This window comes from Lagenorhynchus albirostris, chromosome 6 (genome assembly GCF_949774975.1).
Source record: "Lagenorhynchus albirostris chromosome 6, mLagAlb1.1, whole genome shotgun sequence".
Classification (NCBI taxonomy): Eukaryota; Metazoa; Chordata; class Mammalia; order Artiodactyla; family Delphinidae; genus Lagenorhynchus; species Lagenorhynchus albirostris.
The window spans coordinates 57,017,231-57,040,982 of NC_083100.1; the positions used below are offsets into that span (position 1 = coordinate 57,017,231).

Consider the following 23,752-nt stretch of genomic DNA (forward strand, 5'->3'; position numbering starts at 1 on the left):
TCATATTACAGAAAAACAATTCACTCTGTGTTACATCATTCATTATTATTTGAAATATGTAAAATATTAGGAAGAATACAGAGTAATTTGTAATTTAGGGAATTCTGAGAATTCAATTTCTCATTCCTGAATCCTGATATTAATACGGTGGGTATTTGAAAACACTGCTTGTTTCAGATCCACTCTGAATAACTGAGGTATCATTGAAGATTATGCGTTTTTGTGTTAGGTACTGGTATAGACTCTCCTACATTATTTAAATTGCATAACAGTGCTACGAGAAAGTGTTAATGTTTCTGCTCTACAAAAGGAGAAACTGAGGCTAACAGACTTGCTGAGTCTTTCTACAGCTAATTAACAATGGAGATGTACTTTGAACCCAGATCTTTTTTGATGTCATGGTTTCAAGTTTGTATTCTTCCCACTGATCAGATGTCTCCCTATTTATAAAACAAATTATTCAGTTAAAATGTAGTAGGAATATATGTGTTAATTAAGCTATTACATGAAAAAAGAATTTTTCAAAGTAAATGCAAAAGAAAAAGAGAATGGATTTGTATCTTTTGCTTTTTAAAATGTTTTTATTTAAGATACTTTACATAGACATAAACATGAATACTTGCTGAATGATATAGTAGGAATGGCAGTCGTTTAATAAAATGGCATTTCAGTTTTGACTTTTGTGTATTGTTTTAAAGATCACAGTTGTATCTAATCTTCTTTTTAAACCTACCAATAGGTTTACTCTAGAATTGTGCTGTACAAGTCAGTAGCCACTAGACCCATGTAGCTTTTAAAGTTTACATTATTTAAAGTGGAATAAAAGTAGCTACAGTTGGGTTCCTCAGTTGCACAAGCAATATTTTAAGTGATCATTTATCACATATGTCATTGTAGCTACTCTATTGTGCAGATATAAACCACTTCCATCATTACAGGTAGTTCTATTGTTACAGCACTGGTCTGGACCATCAAAAATTAATTTGTAGAGATCAGGGATTCAGTTCTTTGCTGTTTCATGTAGATTATGTTGATTTGGGGATAGATTCTATCATGCCCTCTCTCTGTCCCCATCCCAAGATTTTCCCCAACCCTAAAGTAGTAATGTTACAAACATTTTCTTTACATCAGAAATTTAAACTTGCTTGTTTGAGAATTTATCATAATTTTGAAATAGTTAGAAAAATATTTTAGTTTCACTAAACCAAGGTTAGTAAATCATTCATCTAAGCACTTCTTAAGTGTTATATTGAGATTTTAATGAGGAATCTATTAACTATTGTGGCAGCATATTTTAAATTGTATTTTAATTTGGTAAATGTTCTCTGCTTTGCATTTTAAAATAAATGTCCTTTGGAATAAACATGACATTTAATGAATCTAAGTGGTCACTGAGAAGGAAAAGGTCCTCTTCCAAGTTTTGCAAAAGCATTTTTATTCTATATATTAACTATTTGTCATAACTATGACTCTCTTGTACTAAAGTTAAACTTTTTCTGATATTGGGCTGTAACTGCTAAAATGATACTTTACTAGTGATTACTTTTTAAATTAAACCCACATATTAAGCCATAAAGTGACTTGAGTGCATTGTAAATAAAATTCTATAATAATGAAGTGCTTTAATTACAGTCCCTAGTGTGAGCATAGAACTCAGTAAAATCTTTACTTAAATTCTTATTATGTTCAGTTTTTCCCTCTAAAGTTGTTTGAATCTAAGTAAAAAATGGGGAGCTTCAGCTTTTAAAGTCATTTGAGCAAATTCCATGAGAGAGCATGGCTGTTCTCCCAGTTAAGTGAGTTTTCACTGCATTTTGCAGCAAGCTAATTGCTTCTGCTAATAAATAATCTAAAATCGATGCTGACAGCAGTTAATTGGCACAGAGATTTTATTTTGTAAAGCTCTTGGCTAACGACCTTCTTTAAATTAATAGCATTAAGTACTAGGAGGAAATAAATCTGAGGAATTGCCTGTCATTTGCTTGTCATGTCTAATAACTTCCAATAATGATGGCTGATAGATTTTTGCACATTCCATTATTGAAGTTGGTGCATGTAATTATTCTCCTCATTATATGTAAACAATTAGCAATATTTGGTATTTCCTTGCAGTAAAGCTGTTAAATACAATTAACATATTAGAGGTTAGAAGCATTTTAAAATCTGGATTTTAATTATTTGAATGTGGAAGTCTTTCATGCTATCTGGGTATACTATGTGCTGTTTATTTTAAGCCTTGCAGTTGAATACTTTTTGAATAGGACTTATAAAAGTAAGTAGTGCATGTGTGTTTTAAAATGTGACAACTTGTGGAAATTTTTGTTTGCAGCTTGAAGAAGTCATGGAAAAAGAAACTTATAAAACAGCTAAATTAATTCTTGAAAGGTTTGATCCAGACTCAAAGAAAGCAAAGGTAAGGCTGTAATATCACTACTATTTTATTTTAAATCGCACATTGTAGTAGGTCACTGTAATAACATTATTGTATTTGACAGGAGTTGGAGCCGCCATCTGCTGGAGCAACTATAACTGCAAGACCTGGACAAGGTAAATAACTTTGTAGAAACTCCTGCTGCTGTTGGAAAGATCCATATTTATCCAAGTGAGTTCAAAAGTGTGATAGAGGTGTGAAAAACTTATGTAGGATGCTTTTATGTTAATTCGTATTTGGTAATTTGGGATATGACTTAAAATAGATGGCAATAGGTTTATTTCATTTTGATTTTATAGAAATATGTTGATGAGTAAAGATGTTATTATCTTTTGCGATTAAATATATAATTATTTTAATCTTTTGAAATTTAAGTGATTTCACCAATATTTTGTAAGGTTTTTTTCCCCCCTTTAAATAAGAGTCTCCTGGAATATCTGCTATTATGAAAATTCTTACATTTTTATGATTTATTTTTTGAGGAATTTAATGAAGATTTTTGTCAAACTTGAGTTCCTTCTAAAGTAACACTGTTAGAAAGAAAAAAAATGTAATTTAGAAATGAGAAAAAAAATTGAATTACTGCTATATAATAACATTAACTCTTTCTTTTTGAGGTTATATTGCCAGATTACTAGTGAAACCATTACTATTATGTTATTATTTTAAGTGGTTACATAAAGTATGCCCAAGACTGGCATGTGAAAAGATATTTTTGAGTTTGCATTGGCTTCCTTTTTTGTTCTCTCCTCTAGAGTATAATAAAATAACAGGCATACCTCAGATATTGCAGGTTTGGTTCCAGACCACCCCAATAAAGTGAATATCGCAATAAAGTGAGTCACACACACTTTTTGGTTTCCCAGTATGTATTAAATTTATGTTTACACTATACTGTAGTCTATTAAGTGTGTAATAGCATTATGTCTAAAAAAATGTACATACCTTAATTAAAAAATACTTTATTGCTAAAAAAGGCTAACCATCATCTGACAATGCAGGATTGCCATAAACCTTCAATTTGTAAAATTCATTTTGTGAAAAAACTCAGTGTTCCCAAAGTACAATAAAATGAAGCAAATAAAACAAGGTATGCCTGTAGTTTGTAAGGCTTTTGTTGCTATATGGAATATACTTACAAAAATTTAACTTTTACTCTTATAAATCATTGGAATTGGAGCCTGGTTTATAAAGTTAGGGTGACATTTAGAACTCGAGAAGTCAGTTCTTTTATAAATATCCACAAAGACCATGGGTACTAAATAAGCCATAATAGTTTTAGGTATTCTAATTGGCGGAGGTATGTAGGAAGAATCCCACTGTTTCCCATCTTTTATAAGTAGGATTCTGGTTTATAGAAATATTAGCCTGCTCTTTTGATAAATGTAAAAGTCTATCAAAAGTTATGTAAAAGTTTAAATATGATTAAAATAAATTAGTCGTAGAGAGTTCCCTGGAGGTCCAGTGATTAGGACTCTACCCTTCCAACTGCACGGGGTGCGAGTTCAACCCCTGGTCAGAGAACTAAGATCCCACAAGCCACGCTGTGCTTCCAGAAAAAAGAAAATAAGTCATAGATACTTGCAATGTAACACCTACTTTCATAATCAGTTTAAAATTTTCTATAATTTATACTTCTTACTAGTAATTATAAAATTTTTTTTTGGCCTGAAGGCCAGGTTACTATACTTTCTACTTGTATGACTGGTAGTAACTTTTCAAAAGTGCTTCTTGAATAACCTTAGTGAATATATTTTTAAAATGTGATATTTTGCAGAAAGCTGTTGCTGTTACTTTAACAAAAATCTGTTCTCTCTTATTAAAAAAGAACAGATGTATGATGCCCTTTATTGACATTCTTAAGCATTTATTAATATTAGGCAACATTAGTTTCTTTAAGAATCTAAACTTATCTTTCCTTAGAAACTTTTGAAGCCCCAGTTTTTTTCTTTTGCTGTCATATTGTAACTATAGAAAAACCACTTCTGGTCTCTCTACTTTGGATTCCTGCAGCACTGCTTTTGGATTCTTTTAGGGAGAATTAACATTTAGCTATAATATAAATGAATCATTCACTTCAAAGAATGTATTAAATAACTCTTATGTGTAGACATCATGGGGAATAAAGAGATGAATGTAATATGGTTTTTGACCTTAAGAAGCTTATAACCTATTTTTTAAAAATATTTCTTCCGGGGTACACTATTCTAGTATTCCTAACTTTTCTGGGTCTGTAAATATTAATTGCTATTTGGAATTTTTTTCCCTATTTAAAAAAATTCTAAACTGTATCTCAACTTTATTCTACTTTTTGAGAATTATAATTTAGTTCCTTGTTTAATTTGATCTTGTTATTATAGGTAAATTCGTCATACATTTTATTTATGTTTAAGTTCAGTGTTTCTGTGAGTTTAAAATTGTCTTTATTTCTTTGCTTTGAACCATTGTTAGTCCGTCAGTCCCTCCCTCCCTCCCTTCCTTCCTTCCTTCCTTCCTCACTCACTCCCTTTCTCCCCAACACCTTCTTCTCTCCCTCCCCCTTTCTTTCCTTTTTGTTTCTTTCACCTATTTCTGAACTTAAAGAAAAGGGAAAAAAATACTAAAGGATGTATGTATGTACATATGTGGCTCTCCAAACTGAATCTAATTGTGGTGTCCTTATTTTACTAGCTCTCTTGCATATTTTCTGAACCAGAACTTGGATTCATGTGTAGTAGATAGCTTTCTTTTATTTTTTATTATTTACGTGTTAATGATATATATTACACTAAGAATGATTATAAAATTTGAGAATAGTATTCTTCGATTTGCTTAGGTTTAGCTCTAAAAGGAGTATAATATTTAACTGAACATAATACTAACCTGACTGCCAGCCTCTCACGGCCACCCCACCCCCACCAATTTTTTATCTCTTGTGTTTTTCTTTCTTTCTTTCTTTCTTTCTTTCTTTATTTTTTGCGGTACGCGGGCCTCTCACTGTTGTGGCCTCTCCCGTTGCGGAGCACAGGCTCCGGATGCGCAGGCTCAGTGGCCATGACTCACGGGCCCAGCCATTCCGCGGCATGTGGGATCTTCCTGGACTGGGGCACGAACCCGTGTCCCCTGCATCGGCAGGCAGACTTTCAACCACTGTGCCACCAGGGAAGCCCTTTCTTTATTTTTTAAAAAAATTATTGAAGTATAGTTGACATACAATATTGGTTTCAGGTGTACAACACAGTGATTCAACATTTACATGCATTACAAAATGATCTCCACAATAAGTATAGTAACCATTTGTCACCATACAAAGTTATTATAATATTATTGACTATATTCCCCATGCTGTACACTATATTATATCCCCTTAACTTACTTTTTGTGTCACTGGAAGTTTGTACCTTTTAATCCCCTTCATCTATTTCATCCATTCCCCAACTCCCCTCCCCTCTGGCAGCTACCAGTTTGTTCTCTGTATCTGTGAGTCTGTTTCCGTTTTGTTTTGTTTGTTCCTTTGTTTTGGTTTTTGGATTCCACATATAAGTGAAATCATTTGGTTTTTGTCTTTCTTTGCCTGACTTATTTCACTTAGCAAAATACCCCCTAGGTCCATCCATGTTGTTGCATACGGCAAGATTTCATTCTGTTTTATGGCTGAGTAACACTCCATTGTATACATGAATACATACCACATCTTCTTTACCTATCTATGGGTGGACACTTGCTATTGTAAATAATGCTGAAATGAACACAGGGGTGCATATATCTTTTCAAATTAGTATTTTTGTTTTCTTCAGATAGAAACCCAGGAGTGGAATTGCTGGATCTCCTGGTAGTTCTATTTTTATTATTTGACCCAGCTCCATACTGTTTTCCATCGTGGCCGTACCAATTTACATTCCCACCAACAATGTATGAGGGTTCCTTTTTTCTCCTTGCCAACACTTGTTACTTGTTGTCTTTTTGGTAATGGCCATTCTGACAGGTGTGAGGTGATATCTCACTGTGGTTTTGTTTTGCATTTCCCTGATAGTTAGTGATATTGAGCATCTTTTCATGTGTCTGTTGGTCATCTCTATGTCTTTTTTGGAAAAATGTCTATTCAAGTCCTCTGCCTATTGTTTAATCAGATTGCTTGTTTTTTTTGATATTGAGTTGTGTATGTTCTTTGGATATTTTGGATATTAACCCCTTATTCGATATATCATCCGCAAATATCTTTTCCCACTCAGTAGGTTGCCTTTGTGTTTTGTTGTTGGTTTCCTTCTCTGTGCAAAAGCTTTTTAGTTTGATTAGTCCCATTTGTTTATTCTTGCTTTTGTTTCTTTTGCCTGAGGAGATAGATCCAAAAAGACATTGCTAAGACTAATGTCAAGCGTTTGTTGCCTATGTTTTCTTCTAGGGGTTTTATAGTTTCAGGTTTTGCACTTAAGACTTTAACCCATTTTGAGTTTATTTTTGTATATGGTATTTAATACTTTTGCACGTAGCTGTCCAATCTTCCCAACACTTTATTGAAGAGACTGTCTTTCTCCACTTTATATTTTTGCCTCCTTTGTCATAGATTAATTGACTATAAGCATGGCCTTATTTCTCGGCTGTGTTCTGTTCCATTGATCAATGTGACTCTTTTTGTGCTAGTACAATACTATTCTGATTACTATAGCTTTGTAGTATAGTTTGAACTCTGGGAGCACAGTAACTCTGGCTTTGTTCTTCTTTGGATATTTGGAGTCTTTTTGGTTCCTACCAGTTTTAGGATTATTTGTTCTAGTTCTGTTAAAAACGCCGTTGGTATTTTGATAGGGATTGCACTGAATTTGTAGATTGCTTTGGATAGTATGGACATTTTAACAGTATTAATTCTTTCAACCCATGATCATGGTATATCTTTCCATTTATTTGTGTCATTATCAATTTCTTTCATCAGTGTCTTATAGTTTTCAGAGTATAGGTCTTTCACCTTCTTGGTTAAATTTATTCCTAGCTATTTTATTCTTTTTGATGCAATTATAAATGGGATTGTTTTCTCTTTTTTTTCCCTTTATGCTAGTTATTAGTGAATAGAAATGAAACAGATTTCTGTATATTAATTTTGTATCCTTCAACTTTCCTGAATTCATTAATGAGTTCTAAAAGTTTTCTGGTGATGTCTTTAGGGTTTTGTATATACAATATCATGTTATCTGCAAATAGTGACAGTGACTTCTTCCTTTCCAATTTGGATGCTTTTTTCTTTTTTTTTTAATAGAGCAAGTCAGTAGAGCAACTGCTCCTAATCTCTTTATTTTTATTTATTATTATTTTTTTGAACTTTATTTTATTTATTTCTTTATACAGCAGGTTCTTATTAGTCATCAATTTTATACTCATCAGTGTATACATGTCAATCCCAATCTCCCAGTTCATCGCACCACCCCCCCACCCCCCGGCCACGTTCCCCCCATGGTGTCCATACGTTTGTTCTATGCATCTGTGTCTCAATTTCTGCCCTGCAAACCAGTTCATCTGTACCATTTTTCTAGGTTCCACATATATGCGTTAATATACGATATTTGTTTTTCTCTTTCTGACTTACTTCACTCTGTATGACAGTCTCTAGTTCCATCCACATCTCTACAAATGACTCAATTTCGTTCCTTTTTATGGCTGAGTATATTCCATTGTATATATGTACCACATCTTCTTTATCCATTCATCTGTCGATGGGCATTTAGGTTGCTTCCATGTCCTGGCTATTATAAATAGTGCTGCAATGAACATTGGGGTGTGTGTGTCTTTTTGAATTATGGTTTTCTCTGGGTATACGCCCAGTAGCGGGATTGCTGGGTCATATGGTAATTCTATTTTTAGTTTTTTAAGGAACCTCCATACTGTTCTCCATAGTGACTGTATCAATTTATATTCCCACCAACAGTGCAAGAGGGTTCCCTTTTCTCCACACCCTCTCCAGCATTTGTTGTTTGTAGATTTCCTGATGATGCCCATTCTAACTAGTGTGAGGTGATAAATCATTGTAGTTTTGATTTGCATTTCTCTAATAATTAGTGATGTTGAGCACCTTTTCATGTGCTTCTTGGCCATCTGTATGTGTTCTTTGGAGAAATGTCTATTTAGGTCTTTTGCCCATTTTTTTTTTTTTTTTGCGGTACGCGGACCTCTCACTTTTGTGGCCTCTCCTGTTGCGGAGCACAGGCTCCGGACACGCAGGCTCAGCGACCATGGCTCACAGGCCTAGCCGCTCCGCGGCACGTGGGATCTTCCTGGACCGGAGCGCGAACCTGTGTCCCCTGCATCGGCAGGCGGACTCTCAACCACTGTGCCACCAGGGAAGCCATTCTGCCCATTTTTTGATGGGGTTGTTTGTCTTTTTAATATTGAGCTGCATGAGCTGTTTATATATTTTGGAGATTAATCCTTTGTCCATTGATTTGTTTTCAAATATTTTCTCCCATTCTGAGGGTTGTCTTTTCATCGTGTTTGTAGCATCATGTTTTTGCTGTGTAAAAACTTTTAAGTTTCATTAGGTCCCATTTGTTTATTTTTGTTTTTATTTCCATTACTCTAGGAGGTGGATCAGAAAAGATCTTGCTGTGATTTATGTCAAAGAGTGTTCTTCCTATGTTTTCCTGTAAGAGTTTTATACTGTCCAGTCTTACATTTAGGTCTCTAATCCACTTTGAGTTTATTTTTGTATATGGTGTTAAGGACTGTTCTAATTTCATTCTTTTACATGTAGCTGTCCAGTTTTCCCAGCACCACTTACTGAAGAGACTGTCTTCTCTCCATTGTATATTCTTGCCTCCTTTATCAAAAATAAGGTGACTATATGTGTGTGGGTTTATCTCTGGGCTTTCTATCCTGTTCCATTGGTCTTTATTTCTGTTTTTGTGCCAGTACCATATTATCTTGATTACTGTAGCTTTGTAGTATAGTCTGAAGTCCGGAAGCCTGATTCCTCCAGCTCCGTTTTTTTTCCCTCAAGATTGCTTTGGCTATTGGGGGTCTTTTGTTTCTCCATACAGATTTTAAGATTTTTTGTTCTAGTTCTGTAAAAAATGCCATTGGTAATTTGATAGGGATTGCATTGAATCTGTAGATTGCATTGGATAGTATAGTCATTTTCACAGCATTGGTTCTTCCGATCCAAGAACATGTATATCTCTCCATCTGTTTGTTTCATCTTTAATTTCTCGCATCAGTGTCTCATAGTTTTCTGCATACAGGTCTTTGTCTCCCTAGGTATGTTTATTCCTAGGTATTTTATTCTTTTTGGTGCAGTGGTAAACGGGAGTGTTTCCTTAATTTCCCTTTCAGATTTTTCATCATTAGTGTGTAGGAATGCAAGAGATTTCTGTGCATTAATTTTGTATCCTGCAACTTTACCAAATTCATTGATTAGCTCTAGTAGTTTTCTGGTGGCATCTTTACGATTCTCTATGTATAGTATCATGTCATCTGCAAAGAGTGACAGTGTTACTTCTTCTTTTCCAATTTGTATTCCTTTTATTTATTTTTCTTCTCTGATTGCCATGGCTAGGACTTCCGAAACTATGTTGAATAATAGTGGTGAGAGGGGACATTCTTGTCTTTTTCCTGATCTTAGACAAAATGCTTTCAGTTTTTCACCATCAAGAATGATGTTTGGGGCTTCCCTGGTGGCGCAGTGGTTGGAAGTCCGCCTGCCATTGCAGGGGACACGGGTTCGTGACCCGGTCCAGGAAGATCCCGCGTGCTGCGGAGCAGCTGGGCCCGTGAGCCATGACCGCTGAGCCTGCGCGTCCGGAGCCTGTGCTCCGCAACGGGAGAGGCCACAACAGTGAGAGGCCCACGTACCGAAAAAAAAAAAAAGAATGATGTTTGCTGTGGGTTTGTCATATGTGGCCTTATTATGTTGAGGTAAGTTCCCTCTGTGCCCACTTTCTGGAGAGTTTTTATCATAAATGGGTGTTGAATTTTGTCAAAAGCTTTTTCTGCATCTATTGAGATGATCATACGGTTTTTCTTCTTCAGTTTGTTAATATGGTGTATCACATTGATTGATTTGTGTATATTGAAGAATCCTTGCATCCCTGGGATAAATCCCACTTGATCATGGTGTATGAGCCTTTTAATGTGTTGTTGGATTCTGTTTGCTAGTATTTTGTTAAGGATTTTTGCATCTGTGTTCATCAGTGATATTGGTCTGTAATTTTCTTCTTTTGTAGTATCTTTGTCTGGTTTTAGTATCAGGTTGATGATGGTGGCCTCATAGAATGAGTTTGGGAGTGTTCCTTCCTCTGAAAATTTTTGGAAGAGTTTGAGAAGGATGGGTGTTAGCTCTTCTCTAAATGTTTGGTAGAATTCACCTGTGAAGCCATCTGGTCCTGGACTTTTGTTTGTTGGAAGATTTTATATCACAGTTTCAATTTCATTACTTGTGATTGGTCTGTTCATATTTTCTATTTCTTCCTGGTTCAGTCTTGGAAGGTTATACCCTTCTAAGAATTTGTCCATTTCTTCCAGGTTGTCCATTTTATTGGCATAGAGTTGCTTGTAGTAGTCTCTTAGGATGCTTTGTACTTCTGTGGTGTCTGTTGTAACTTCATTTTCATTTCTAATTTTTTTGATTTGAGTCCTCTCTTTTTCGTGATGAGTCTGGCTAATAGTTTATCAATTTTATTTATCTTCTCAAAGAACCAGCTTTATTGATATTTGCTATTGTTTTCTTTGTTTCTATTTTATTAATTTCTGCTTTGATCGTTATGATTTCTTTCCTTCTACTAAGTTTAGTTTGTTCTTCTTCCTCTAGTTCTTTTAGGTGTAAGGTTAGATTGTTTATTTGAAATATTTGTTGTTTCTTGAGGTAGGATTGTATTGCTATAAACTTCCCTCTTAGAACTGTTTTTGCTGCATCCCATAGGTTTTGGATCATCGTGTTTCCATTGTCATTTGTCTCTAGGTATTTTTTGATTTCCTCTCTGATTTCTTCAGTGATCTCTTGGTTATTTAGTAACGTATTGTGTAGCCTCCATGTGTTTGTGTTTTTTACGTTTTTTTCCCTGTAACTGATTTCTAATCTCATAGCATTGTGGTCAGAAAAGATGCTTAATATGATTTCAGTTTTCTTAAATTTACCGAGACTTGGTTTGTGACCCAAGATGTGATCTGTCCTGGAGAATGTTCCATGCGTACTTGAGAAGAAAGTGTAATCTGCTGTTTTTGGATGGAATGTCCTATAAATATCAATTAAATCTATCTGGTCTCTTTTGTTATTTAAAGCTTGTGTTTCCTTAATAATTTTCTGTTTGGATGATCTGTCCATTGATGTAAGTGAGGTGTTAAAGTCCCCTACTATTATTGTGTTACTGTTGATTTCCTCTTTTAGAGCTGTTAGCAGTTGCCTTATGTATTGAGGTGCTCCTATGTTGGGTGCATATATATTTATAATTGTTATATCTTCTTCTTGGATTTATCCCTTGATCATTATGTAGTGTCCTTTCTTGTCTCTTGTAACATTTTTAATTTAAAGTCTATTTTATCTGATATGAGTATCGCTACTCCAGCTTTCTTTTGATTTCCATTTGCATGGAATATCTTTTTTCCATCCCCTTACTTTCAATCTGTATGTGTCTCTAGGTCTGAAGTGGGTCTCTTGTAGACAGCATATATATGCGTCTTGTTTTTGTATCCATTCAGTGAGCCTGTGTCTTTTGGTTGGAGCATTTGATCCATTCACATTTAAGGTAATTATTGATATGTATGTTCCTATTACCATTTTCTTAATTGTTTTGGGTTTGTTTTTGTAGGTCCTTTTCTTCTCTTGTGTTTCCCACTTAGAGAAGTTCCTTTAGCATTTATTGTAGAGCTGGTTTGGTGGTGGTGAATTCTCTTAGCTTTTGCTTGTCTGTAAAGCTTTTGATTTCTCCATCGAATCTGAATGAGATCCTTGCAGGGTAGAGTAATCTGGTTGTAGGTTCTTCCCTTTCATCACTTTAAATATGTCATTCCACTCCCTTCTGGCTTATAGAGTTTCCGCTGAGAAATTAACTGTTAACCTTTTGGGAGTTCCCTTGTATGTTATTTGTTGCTTTTCCCTTGTTGCTTTCAACAATTTTTCTTTGTCTTTAACTTTTGCCAATTTGATTACTATGTGTCTTGGTGTGTGTCTTCCTTGGGTTTATCCTGTATGGGACTCTCTGCACTTCCTGGACTTGGGTGGCTATTTCCTTTCCCATGTTAGGGAAGTTTTCGACTATAATCTCTTCAGATATTTTCTTGGGTCCTTTCTCTCTCTCTTCTCCTTCTGAGACCCCTATAATGCGAATGTTGTTGCATTTAATGTTGTCTGAGAAGTCTCTTAGGCTGTCTTCATTTCTTTTCATTCTTTTTTCTTTATTCTGTTCTGCAGCAGTGAATTCCACCATTCTGTCTTGCAGGTCATTTATCCGTTCTTCTGCCTCAGTTATTCTGCTATTGATTCCTTCTAGTGTATTTTTCATTTCAGTTATTGTATTGTTAATCTCTGTTTGTTCTTTAATTCGTCTAGGTCTTTGTTAAACATTTCTTGCATCTTTTGAGTCTGCCTCTATTCTTTTTCTGAGGTCCTTGATCATCTTCACTATCATTATTCTGAATTCTTTTTCTGGAAGGTTGCCTATCTCCACTTCATTTAGTTGTATTTTTGGAGTTTTATCTTGTTCCTTCATCTGGCACATAGCCCTCTGCCTTTTCATCTTGTCTATCTTTCTGTGAATGTGGTTTTTGTTCCACAGGCTGCAGGATTGTAATTCTTCTTGCTTCTGCTGTCTTTCCTCTCCTAATCTCTTTATTTTTAAACCAGGATTTTTCTAGTCTATAACACCCTGCTAGTGTTGGGTGGTCTCCTGCAGAGGCGGGAGGTGGCTGTGTCTCACCTTGAGGACAAGTTCACTAGCAGCAGCCTGGATGCTTTTTATTTCTTTTTCTTGTCTGCTTGCTGTGGCTAGGACTTCCAATGCATGTTGAATAAGTGTGATGAGAGTGGGCATTTTTGTCTTATTCCTGATCTTAGAGGCAAAGCTTTCAGCTTTCTCTATTGAGTCTTAGCTCTGGGTTTGTCATATATGGAATTTATTATGTTGAGGTATGTTCCCACTATACCCACTTTGTTGAGAGTTTTTATCATAAATGGATGTTGGGTTTTGTCAAATGCTTTTTCTACATGTATTGAGATAATCAGGATTTTTATCTTTCGTCTTGTTAACATGGTGTGTCAGATTAATTGATTTGTGGATATTGAACCATCCTTGCATCCTTGGTTTAAACCCCACTTGGTCATGGTTTATGATCCTTCTAATGTATTGTTCAATTTGGTTGCTAGTATTCTTTTTTTTAATTAATTATTTTTTGACTGCATTGGGTCTTTGTTGCTGCATGCAGACTTTCTCTAGTTGCGTTGAGTGGGGGCTACTCTTCGTTGTGGTGCATCGGCTTCTCATTACAGTGGCTTCTCTTCTTGCAGAGCACAGGCTCTAGGCGCGTGGGCTTCAGTAGTTGTGGCGCATGGGCCAGTAGTTGTGGCTCACAGGCTCTGGAGCGCAGGCTCAGTAGTTGTTGCGCACGGGCTTAGTTGCTCCGCGGCATGTGGGACCTTCCCGGACCAGGGATTGAACCTCTGTCCCCTGCATTGACAGGTGGATTCTTAACCACTGCACCACCAGGGAAGTCCTGGTCTTGATTTTTTGATCCATTCAGCCATCCATTGTCTTTTGATTAGAGCACTTTGTCCATTTACATTTAAAGTAATTATTAATAGGTATGTACTCATTTCCATTCTGTTTATTGTTTTCTGGTTGTTTTTGTAGTTCTTCTTTGTTTCTTTCTTCTTCTCTTGCTTTCTTCCCTTATGATTTGATGAATATCTTTAATGTTATGTTTGGATTCCTTTGTTTTGTGTGTGTGTTTTTGTTTTAGGTACTATGAGGTTCATATATAATGACCTGTGTATATAGCTGTTTTAAGTTGATGATCTTGTTTTAAGTTCAAACACTTTCTAAAAGCCCTACATGTTTAGCCCCCCATCATGTTTTATGTTTTGAATTTACATCCTTTTATTTTGCGTATCCCTTAACTACATAGATATAGATGATTTTACTACTTTTGCCTTTCATCATTTCTACTAGCTTTATAAGTGATTGATCCACTACTTTCACTATATGTTTGTCTGTAGTGGTGAGATTGTTTCCTCAGAATTTTCTTACTTCTAGTTGTGGCTTTTTCTTTTCCACTTAGAGAAGTCCCTTTAACATTTCTCGTAAGGTCGGTTTAGTGGTGATGAACTCCTCTAGCTTTTGCTGTGTATAAAACTACCTCTCCTTCAATTCTGAATGATAACCTTGATGGGTAGAGTATTCTTGGTTGTTTCTTTTTTTCTCCAGTACTTTAAATATATTGTGCTGCTCCCTTTTGGCCTGCAAAGTTTCTGCTGAAAAGTCAGCTGATAGTCTTATGGGGGCTCTCGTATGTATAACTAGTTGTTTTTCTCTGCTGCTTTTAAGATTCTCTCCTTATCTTTCTCTTTTGACATTTTAAGTATAATGTGTCTTGATGTGGACCTCTTTGGGTTCATCTTGTTTGGGACTGTCTGTGCTTCCAGGACCTGGATGTCTGTTTCCTTCCTCACACTGGGGAAGTTTTCAGCTATTATTTCTTGAGATAACTTCTCTGCCCCTTTCTCTCTCTCTCTTCCTTCTGGAATTCATGTAATGCGAATGTTAGTATGCTTGATGTTGTCCCAGAGGTCCCTTAAACTATTCTCTTTTTTCTGAGTTCTTTTTCTTTTTTCTGTTCAGTTTGGGTGATTTCCACTACTCTGTCTTTCAGATCACTAGTCTATTCTTCTGTATCATCTAATCTTCCATTGATTCCCTCTAGTGTGTTTTTCATCTTAGTTATTGTATTCTTCAGCTCTGATTTTTTAAAGTATTTTCTTACTCTGCTGAAGTTTGCACTGTGGTCATCCATTCTTCTCCTGAGTTTCATGAGCATCTTTATGATCGTTACCTTGAACTCTTTATCAGATAGATTGTTTATCTCCATTTCATTTAGTTTCTGAGATTGGTCTTGTTCTTTCATTTGGAACATACTTTTCTGTCTTCTCACTTTGCTTAATTCTCTGTGTTTATTTCTTTGTATTAGGTAGGCCCGTTACATTTCCTGATCTTGGAGAAGTGGTCTTATGTAGGTGGTGTCCTGTGGGGCCCAGGCACATGCTCTCTTCTGTGCACCAGAGCCAGATGCTTCAGGGGTGTAACCTGTGTGGGCTGTGTACGCCTTTCTCTTGTTGCGGGGCTAACTGCCGTGGGTTTGCTGGTATGCGGGTTGGCCCCTGGGCCCAGCTGGCTGAGAGGACCTGCTTTGTGCTATTACAGGGGATACATTGGTGGGCGGTGCAGGCCCCCCAGCACATCGGGCTGTGAGGCCTGGTGGCAGGCAACTGATGTGAGCACACTGGTAGGTGAGGCAGGCCCCTGGTGCTGATAGGCTCGAGGGAGGATTCCAGAGCATGCCTGCCAGTTCTGGTGTCATCTAGGTAATATGAGATCACATTAGTGGCTACTGCCAACATCTGAATCCCCAAGGGGAGTCCCAGCAGGAGGCTTTCTAAGATCGGCAAGTAGGGCTGACCCTGGCACCTTTCACACTGCTGCCTTTCTGCTTGAATTCAGATTGAGTGAGTTTTTGCCTGCACTCTTTAAGAGCAGCCTCAGTTTCCTACAGCCCTCTGGCTCTCCAAAATGTGAACCCTGCTGGTTTTCAAAGTCAGACATTTTGGGGGCTCATTTTGGTGCAGGACCCCTGGGCTGGGGAGCCCAGTGTGGGGATTGGACTCCTCAGTCCTTGGGGAGGACCTCCTTTTTAAGGTTTTAATTGGTATATGGGAATAAATTTGACTTCTATATACTAATTTCTGATTTATTCATTTGTTTTTGTTTTTTCCAGTAAATGTTTATTGAGTATGTGCTGTCAGGCATTGTTTTAGACCCTGAGGTTATAGTAGTAAAACAAAAGAGACAAAAAAAAATCTCCCTTTGTGCATGTTGTGGGGGTAGACAATTTTATCTATCAGTTTATCTGTATAGTGTTAGATGGAGGAAAATGAAGAAAGGGTGATGTATAGGGACTGTCTTGAGTGAGGGTGGGTTGAAGCGTTAAGTAGGGTTGTCAGGGAAGGCCACATTGATAAGGTGACCTTTGATCAAAGTCATGAAAGAGGTGAGGGAATGAGTCATGCAGATATCTGAGGGAAGTACATTCCAGACAGAAGGATCAGTAAGTGCAGAGATTGAGTAGAGAGTATGCCCAGATTACTCTAGAAATAGCGTGGAGGCCAATATGGCTGGACTGGATTGAACAATGGGGAGAATAGTAGGAGAGACAGTAAGAGAGGTAGCAAAGGATCATATCATGTGGGTCTTGTAGAATGTAGACCACTGTAAGAACTTCAGTTTTCAATTTTTAAAAAATTTTGTTTTTTGTTTTGAGCAGAGGATTGACATGATTTAAATTATGTTTTAAAAGGAAGGTGACTGTGTTGAGGCTGCAAAGGAAGCAAAGGTGGAAGCAGGGAAAGTACTTAGGAAGCTCTTGCAGTTATCTAGGAAAGCACTGATGGTGGCTTGAACCTTTGTTTAGTAACATAAGAGGTGGTTTAAGATTCTGCATATATTTTAAAGTTGGAACCTAAAAGATTTCCTGATGGATTGGATATTGGGTCAGAGACCGAGGACTCAGAGGTGACCTTCAGGATTTTGGCCTGAGTAACTGGGAAGATAGAGTTTCCAGTTATTGAGATGGTAGAAATTACAAGAGGAGCACTTTTTGGATGGGGTTTCAGGTGAGGTGGTGAAGAACAGGGTTTGATTTTTGGATATGTATGTTTGAGATGCCTATTAGACAGATGTCCAAGTGGGGATTCTAAGGATGTAGTTGAATATGAGTCTGGCAAACAGGAATTATGTGGATTGGAGATATAAATTTGGGTGTCATCAGTATTTGGATGGTATCTACTAAAACCATGAAACCGGATGAGATTATCAAGGATGTAAATGTGGAGAAAGAAGAGAAAAGGACCAAGGCCACCCTAGGGTACTCTAACATTAAGATACTTGGAGTAATGAAGAAGAACCAGAAAAAGAAAGTGAGAAGAAGTGGTCAGTGAGATAGGAAATCCCAAGAGTGTGTGGTGTCCTGGACACTAATTGAAGTTTCTGGGTCATGGTCATCTGTGACACATACTGCTGCCAAGTAAGTTGAGGGACGAAAATTGACCATAGGTTTTAGCAATGTTGAAGAACTTGGTGACCTTGAGAAGAATAGTTTTGGTAGAGGAATGGAGTAAAAGCCTGTTTAGAGTAGATTTAAGAAAGTAAGGGAGTAGAGAAGTGGTAGACAATGAGAAGAGGCAGTTCTTTTGAGTAAAGGGAATTGAGAAAATGGGTAGCTGGAGGGGGAAGCATTTTGTGTGTATGAGTGAGCAGGATGTATGAAAGAAATGATAGCATGTGCATGTTTATGTGCTACTGGGAATGGCCTAGAAGACATGGAATAATTGATGATGGAGAGAGTGGGGACAATTGATGGAGAACCATCCATGAGGAGGCAAGAAAGGATGGGATTTAGTGTACAAGTGCATCTTGTACTAGTGAAATTAACAAAAGGAAAGTCAGTTATATCCTGCCACAGCTAAGTGTGAAATCAAAAAGTATTGAAAAAAAGTTAATGGTCCTAGCAAATGGATTACAACTTCTTATTTAAGTAGGTTTTTAGAGTTTACTCACTTGTGTTCCATGGCAGATATGGAAGATTAAAGTAGAAGTCATGAATCTTTTTTGCTCTTGATAGTAAATGGAATGATACTTCATACTTTGCTGTTTTGGGGGATGTACATTTGATAAAGAAAATCTGCGAAAACATAAAATAGCAAATGCACTTTTTTGGGTGTTCTTACGTGTTATAGCTATACTGTTGTAGTTATCTATTGTATTACAAACCACTCCAAAACTTAGTGGCTTAAAACAGCATTCATTTGTTTTGCTCATGAATTTACAATTTCGGCAGAGTTTGGTAGAAACATCTCATCTCTACCCCACATGGGTTGGAGCTACCTGATTGGGGATGGAGGATCTACAACCAGGATGGCTTACTCACATGACTGACAGATTGGTGCTGGCCACTGGTTCCTTTCCGCATGGACCTCTCTAATGGAGCCACTTGGACTTGCTTCTGATGTGGTGCTGGGTTCTAAGAGTAAGCCACCCAAAAGACAGAGTAGTTTTGAAAGCTGGCACACCTATATTCTCTTGGTCAAACAGCAGTATTACAGATTCAAGGGAGGGGACATAGGCATTCTCCTTCTCCCATTTGAATGGAGGTGACTCAAATAATTGTGGACTCTTATTTTAAAACTGTCACATATACCTTAATACAGGTAACAAAGGCATTTCTATCCCCATCCATTTTTCTGTGTTCATATTAAATGCCAACATTACCATGAAACCTCTCTTCATCCCATCACTGATTTTAATATCCCGCTTCCTGAACCCTTCATGGTACTTTGTTGTTTCCTTTTTTTGTGGCATTTACCTTGTATTAGTGTATGTTATAATTTTGTATTATCTTTGCTTGCCACCTTTATATTGCAACTCTGAATTCCACTCAGTAGTGCTTTACTCATAGTGGTTGCTTAATAAGTGTGTTGTCAAAAGAAATAAAAGGAAACTTTTTTAAAGAATTCATAAATTTTGTTTAAATGTTGTAAAAAGTGATTAACCAAATGAGACCTTGGTGAACTGCAAGGTGCAGGTTGTTTAAAATTGAGAGAGGTAGGAGACAAACTAGAGTAGGAATAAGTCATCAAGGTGATGAAGAAAAATGTTTCGATAAATTAAGAGTACATTTTGCTTAATAGTTCTTTAAAGAGCAGAGCAACAAAAAAGTAAACTCAACTAAAGGCTGGCAAGTGGTGTATGTTATTAGAAAATTTTCTGCTTGAAGATAGCTTTTTTGTATGGTCTCCTGAAATTAGGCTGAAATTCTCAATGTAGCAGGCAACAAAAATTCAGTTGATTAACAGTCTTATTCCATGTACAGCCTTACTTATTCTTGCATGTAACAAAACATATTTATATTTTCTGGGGATAAGGACATGGATGTGTTTGGGAGGCCTTTATTCTGCCTACTGTACCACGTAAGTTGGGTAATAGGCAGTTGGAAGTTCGTTATTAAAGTGCAGGAGGAACATAAATTTGTTTCATAGACTTTATTAAGCTCATACTCTGTGCCAGTACCTTGCCACATCCTGGGGCTATAAAGATGCAGTTCCTGTCTATTAGCTCTTGGTTAAAAAAGTTATGCATATGTAAATAATCTTAACATACCAAGGACCATGGTGAAGGTCGTCACGAATCACAATGCATATGTTTTAATAACAATTTGCTTTGAGAACATGGTGGGAAAGGACTCTTCAGGTCTACTCTAAGGTACCAAGAAGAGACCTTGGTACCTTGAGGGACTGCAAATAGTGCCATATGCCTGAAAAAGGGGGGTAGGGTTTATGTGAGGGAGGGATAATTATGAAGGATTTTGTATGCAGCATTACAGAGTTTGAGACTTTATCTTATATGCAACATGGGAACCACTGGAGGCTTTGCATTTTAGAAAGAACAGCTTTTGTTTGTTTGGTTTTGGTTTTTTCTTTTTTGTAACATGGAGAATGGATTGGAGAGAGCAAGGCTGAACACATGGGTATCAATTAGGATACCAACTAATATAGGTAAGAGACAAGGGCCTACACTAGATAGCTTATTGCAAAGAAGTTGAAAAAGAAAGAGATTTAAGAGATTATTCAGATTTAAGAATAGATTGATAGGACTTGATGGCTATTAGATTTGGAAAGTGTGGAGTCGAAGGAGGAGTAAAGATTTTTAGCTTGAGCAACTGGTTAGATGTTAGTGTTATAAGCAAGATAAGGAACATAAGAATCAGAGTAGTAGGTTTGTGTTGAAGATAATGACTTTGCTTTTGGATCTGTTGAATGAGAGTTAAATCCAGGTGATATGGTTTATAGGTAGTTAATTATTTCAAATGGAGCTTAGAAAAAAGTTGAGGTTATAGATACAGATTAGGAGTCATTGGGAAGCATAGGTGATATTTATTGAAACCGTGGGATCGAGTGAAATTGTCCAGGGAGAGAAAATAGAGTAAGAGGACCTATAAGAACAGCTGTCCCCAACCTTTTTGGCACCAGGGACAGGTTTCATGGAAGACAATTTTTCCACAGACCGGGGTAGGATAGGGGGTCGGGGTATGGTTCAGGCGGTAACGCAAGCGATGGGGAGCGGCAGATGAAGCTTCACTCGCTCGCCCGCCCACCACTCACCTCCTGCTGTGCGGCCCGGTTCCTAACAGGCCGTGGACCGATACTGGTCTGCGACCCTGTGGTTGGGGACCCCTGTATAAGAACATTAACATTTAAGTGTAGATGGAGAAAGAGGAGCCCAGGAAAAAGAAGAAATGATCAAAGTTAAAAGCAGAACTAAACTGGCATCTAGAAAGCTGAAGTGTAAGTAGGGATGATATCCATTGTCATATTCTGCAAAGGGTCAAGTAAGTAGAAGACAGATGAGGCCCTTGTTCTTTGTAACAACCATGGAGGTAAGTATTCTCATTATGTGAGGAAGCTGAACTGAGAGATGTCAACTTGGAAAAGGCTGCATGCACATCTAATAAACAGGGTGGAGCTAAAATTTAAATCAAGACAGTTTGATTTCAGAATCTATGCTTTTAACAACTATCTTATTTTATTATTTTAAACTTTTTTTTCTTCCTTTTGTTTATCATAAAATAGTAGTTTTTAATCTCATTTTGAGTCTGCTTCATTTTGAATTTAAAATTATAGACATGTCCTCATACTTGGTGTGATTTTTATTGAATAGTTGATTGATCATTGATAAGGATGTTAAAACATCCTCTGGCCAAGAGGTGGCTTTATGGGACAGTCCTTATACTTAACCAGACTGACATAGAATGCTTGCTAAATCTTTTTGGGGGATGGTATTTTACATTTAAATGTGGGAAATGTTCAATATAACCGATATGACCACTTTGTTGAGTACTAGAAACTTTTTAAGAGAATTATAATACAAAGCATTTGTAAGTGCCATGTAGCTAAAAGTAGATAAATCTTACATATTTTAAATTGAGACTACCAGAATATTCCATAACACTTTACCAAATATAGATTTGGTATTGTATTGCTAGCTATTTTCAACCATTGTCATGGTAACTCTTTGTTACCTGCTTTTCTTTTGTAAACATTGAAACTTTTTCTCCCTTTCTTGACTCTTCTGTATCAGTTTTCCTTTTTGTCTGCCTAATTTTAGATTTAGAAATTATTAAGCCACATCTCTTTTATGGAATGCTAGATATGGTGTTCTTTGTTAAATAGTTAGTTATAGACCTTACCTTTCAGTAGCATATGAGTGATGTTAAAAAAAAGAGTGCCTTAGTTAATTTTCACTGGGTAAATGCACACTCAGAGGATGCAGTCTCAAGTCTTTGTTCAAGAAGTGAAAGGATAATAGTAACTTTTAAGATAGTCTAATAAATGTTAAGCATTTATTTATCTGGAAGAAAAATGTAATTTTTGAGTTATGTTTTACCTACCTAAAAATCTGCTAAAGAAATGATTTACAATATTTGATGCCTTGTTTTTTTAAATTAATTCCAGTGACCAGATCTTTATATGATTTCATTGATCTCAGTACCTTTTGCAGCATTTAGTGGCTTTTCTTATGTGTAACCATCTTTTAAGGTGTTCCTTGTGAATCAAAGATAATTAAGTGACCAGCTAATTTGCAGGAGTTATTAAGATACACTTAGTCTAGGTAAAATCTGAAGTTTTCTATAAACTGTAAGGAAAATAGCCAAATATAAGGGCAGTTCCATTTATATAATGATGACATGCTTGTAATTTATTGTTGCAGTGGCTAGGTTAGAGATTAAATTAAGAACCAATGGAAAATTAGTTGGTCCCACTAATTACAGATAAATGGTGATTTGAAATACTTAGCTGTATGAAAACACTGTCATCTGAAATATGTATTCAATAAACGTGAACTATCAACTTACAGATATTATCTTATTTAATTCTCATAACAATTCTGAGTTAGGATATTATTATCCTAATTTTACAGATAAAGAGACAAAGACTTAGTGAAATTAGCCCATCTGTGGTCTTGTAGCTGCAGCCAGGATTCTAACCAAACCTTTTTGACCGCAGGGCCCAGGTTCTTAACTAGTAGACTAGATTATAGTAAAATGAAATCTGATGCTCAAGCTGTACTTTTGATTGCAATGAACTTTTCATGAAAATCTTTAACTGTCAAATAGAGTCCAAATCTAAACTATTTTGCTTCTGGAGGTATGCATTTTTTACCAGTCATGCCAATTAAAATTTAACTTCTTTAATTTTAGCCTACAGTTTCAGGATTTGTGATAATTTAAGGTGATATGTAGAATTAAAAAGCTAGAAGTGCATCTTTATTTGAGCTCTTACCATCGACATTCAAGTAAGATATTGGTGGGTATGGGGAATGACAGAATTGAATTTTATGTTATCGAGTAGGCAGGGGATCATGAAACTTTCTGTAAAGCACCGGATAGTAAATATAGTAAATGGCTTTGAGAGCCGTATGGTCTCTGTTGTAACTACGCAACTCTTCTAAAGTAGCCATAGACAGTATGTAAACAACAGCGTTATTGTGTTTCAGAAAGAGTCAGCAGCCTGGATTTGGCACATTTGTCCACTTCTTGTAATTTTTGCAGAAAAAGATAAGATTTGTTTATGATAATATATTGTTTATGCAGAGTGGAAGTTTTCCTTTGTAAACTGTATTGGCAAAAAAAGTTTACCCAAAAAGATAGCAATAGTATAAAGGAGAATGGGAAGCTATTGGTACCTAATAGTAAAGAATACTTTTTCAGCATTTCTATGACTACTTTAATTACCTCATAAATACTTGATAATTACAAAATATACTTATTTACTCATTTCTTAGCATTACCATTTTTTTATCTTGTTTTCACTGGCGTTTTCACTAATTCTGATAAACTTTCTTTATCATAACTTGGGAAGGATTATTGTAAAAAGATATGATGCATAACTGGGTGACAATTTTATTTTATTTGAATTTATTTTGAAAAATAATATCAGCAGGTAGACTTAGATCAAGGCTTGTTGTGTAAATATATACATGTAGTTGAATTGTAGGTTCAGAAGTGGAGTACTCTACAGCCAGCTTTCAGTGTCACATTTTATAG

At 36.2% G+C, this 23,752-nt stretch overlaps 1 protein-coding gene across 2 annotated transcripts in view; it reads left to right on the top strand.

The window, feature by feature from the left end:
- LNPK (lunapark, ER junction formation factor) overlaps positions 1 to 23,752 on the top strand; it is an 89,937-nt gene that overhangs the window by 40,342 nt on the left and 25,843 nt on the right. For both annotated transcript variants that reach the window (XM_060152596.1, XM_060152597.1), the window contains exons 7-8: positions 2,330 to 2,413; positions 2,496 to 2,547. In XM_060152596.1, coding sequence (XP_060008579.1) covers positions 2,330 to 2,413; positions 2,496 to 2,547 — 136 coding nt within the window. The remainder of the gene's footprint in view (positions 1 to 2,329; positions 2,414 to 2,495; positions 2,548 to 23,752) is intronic.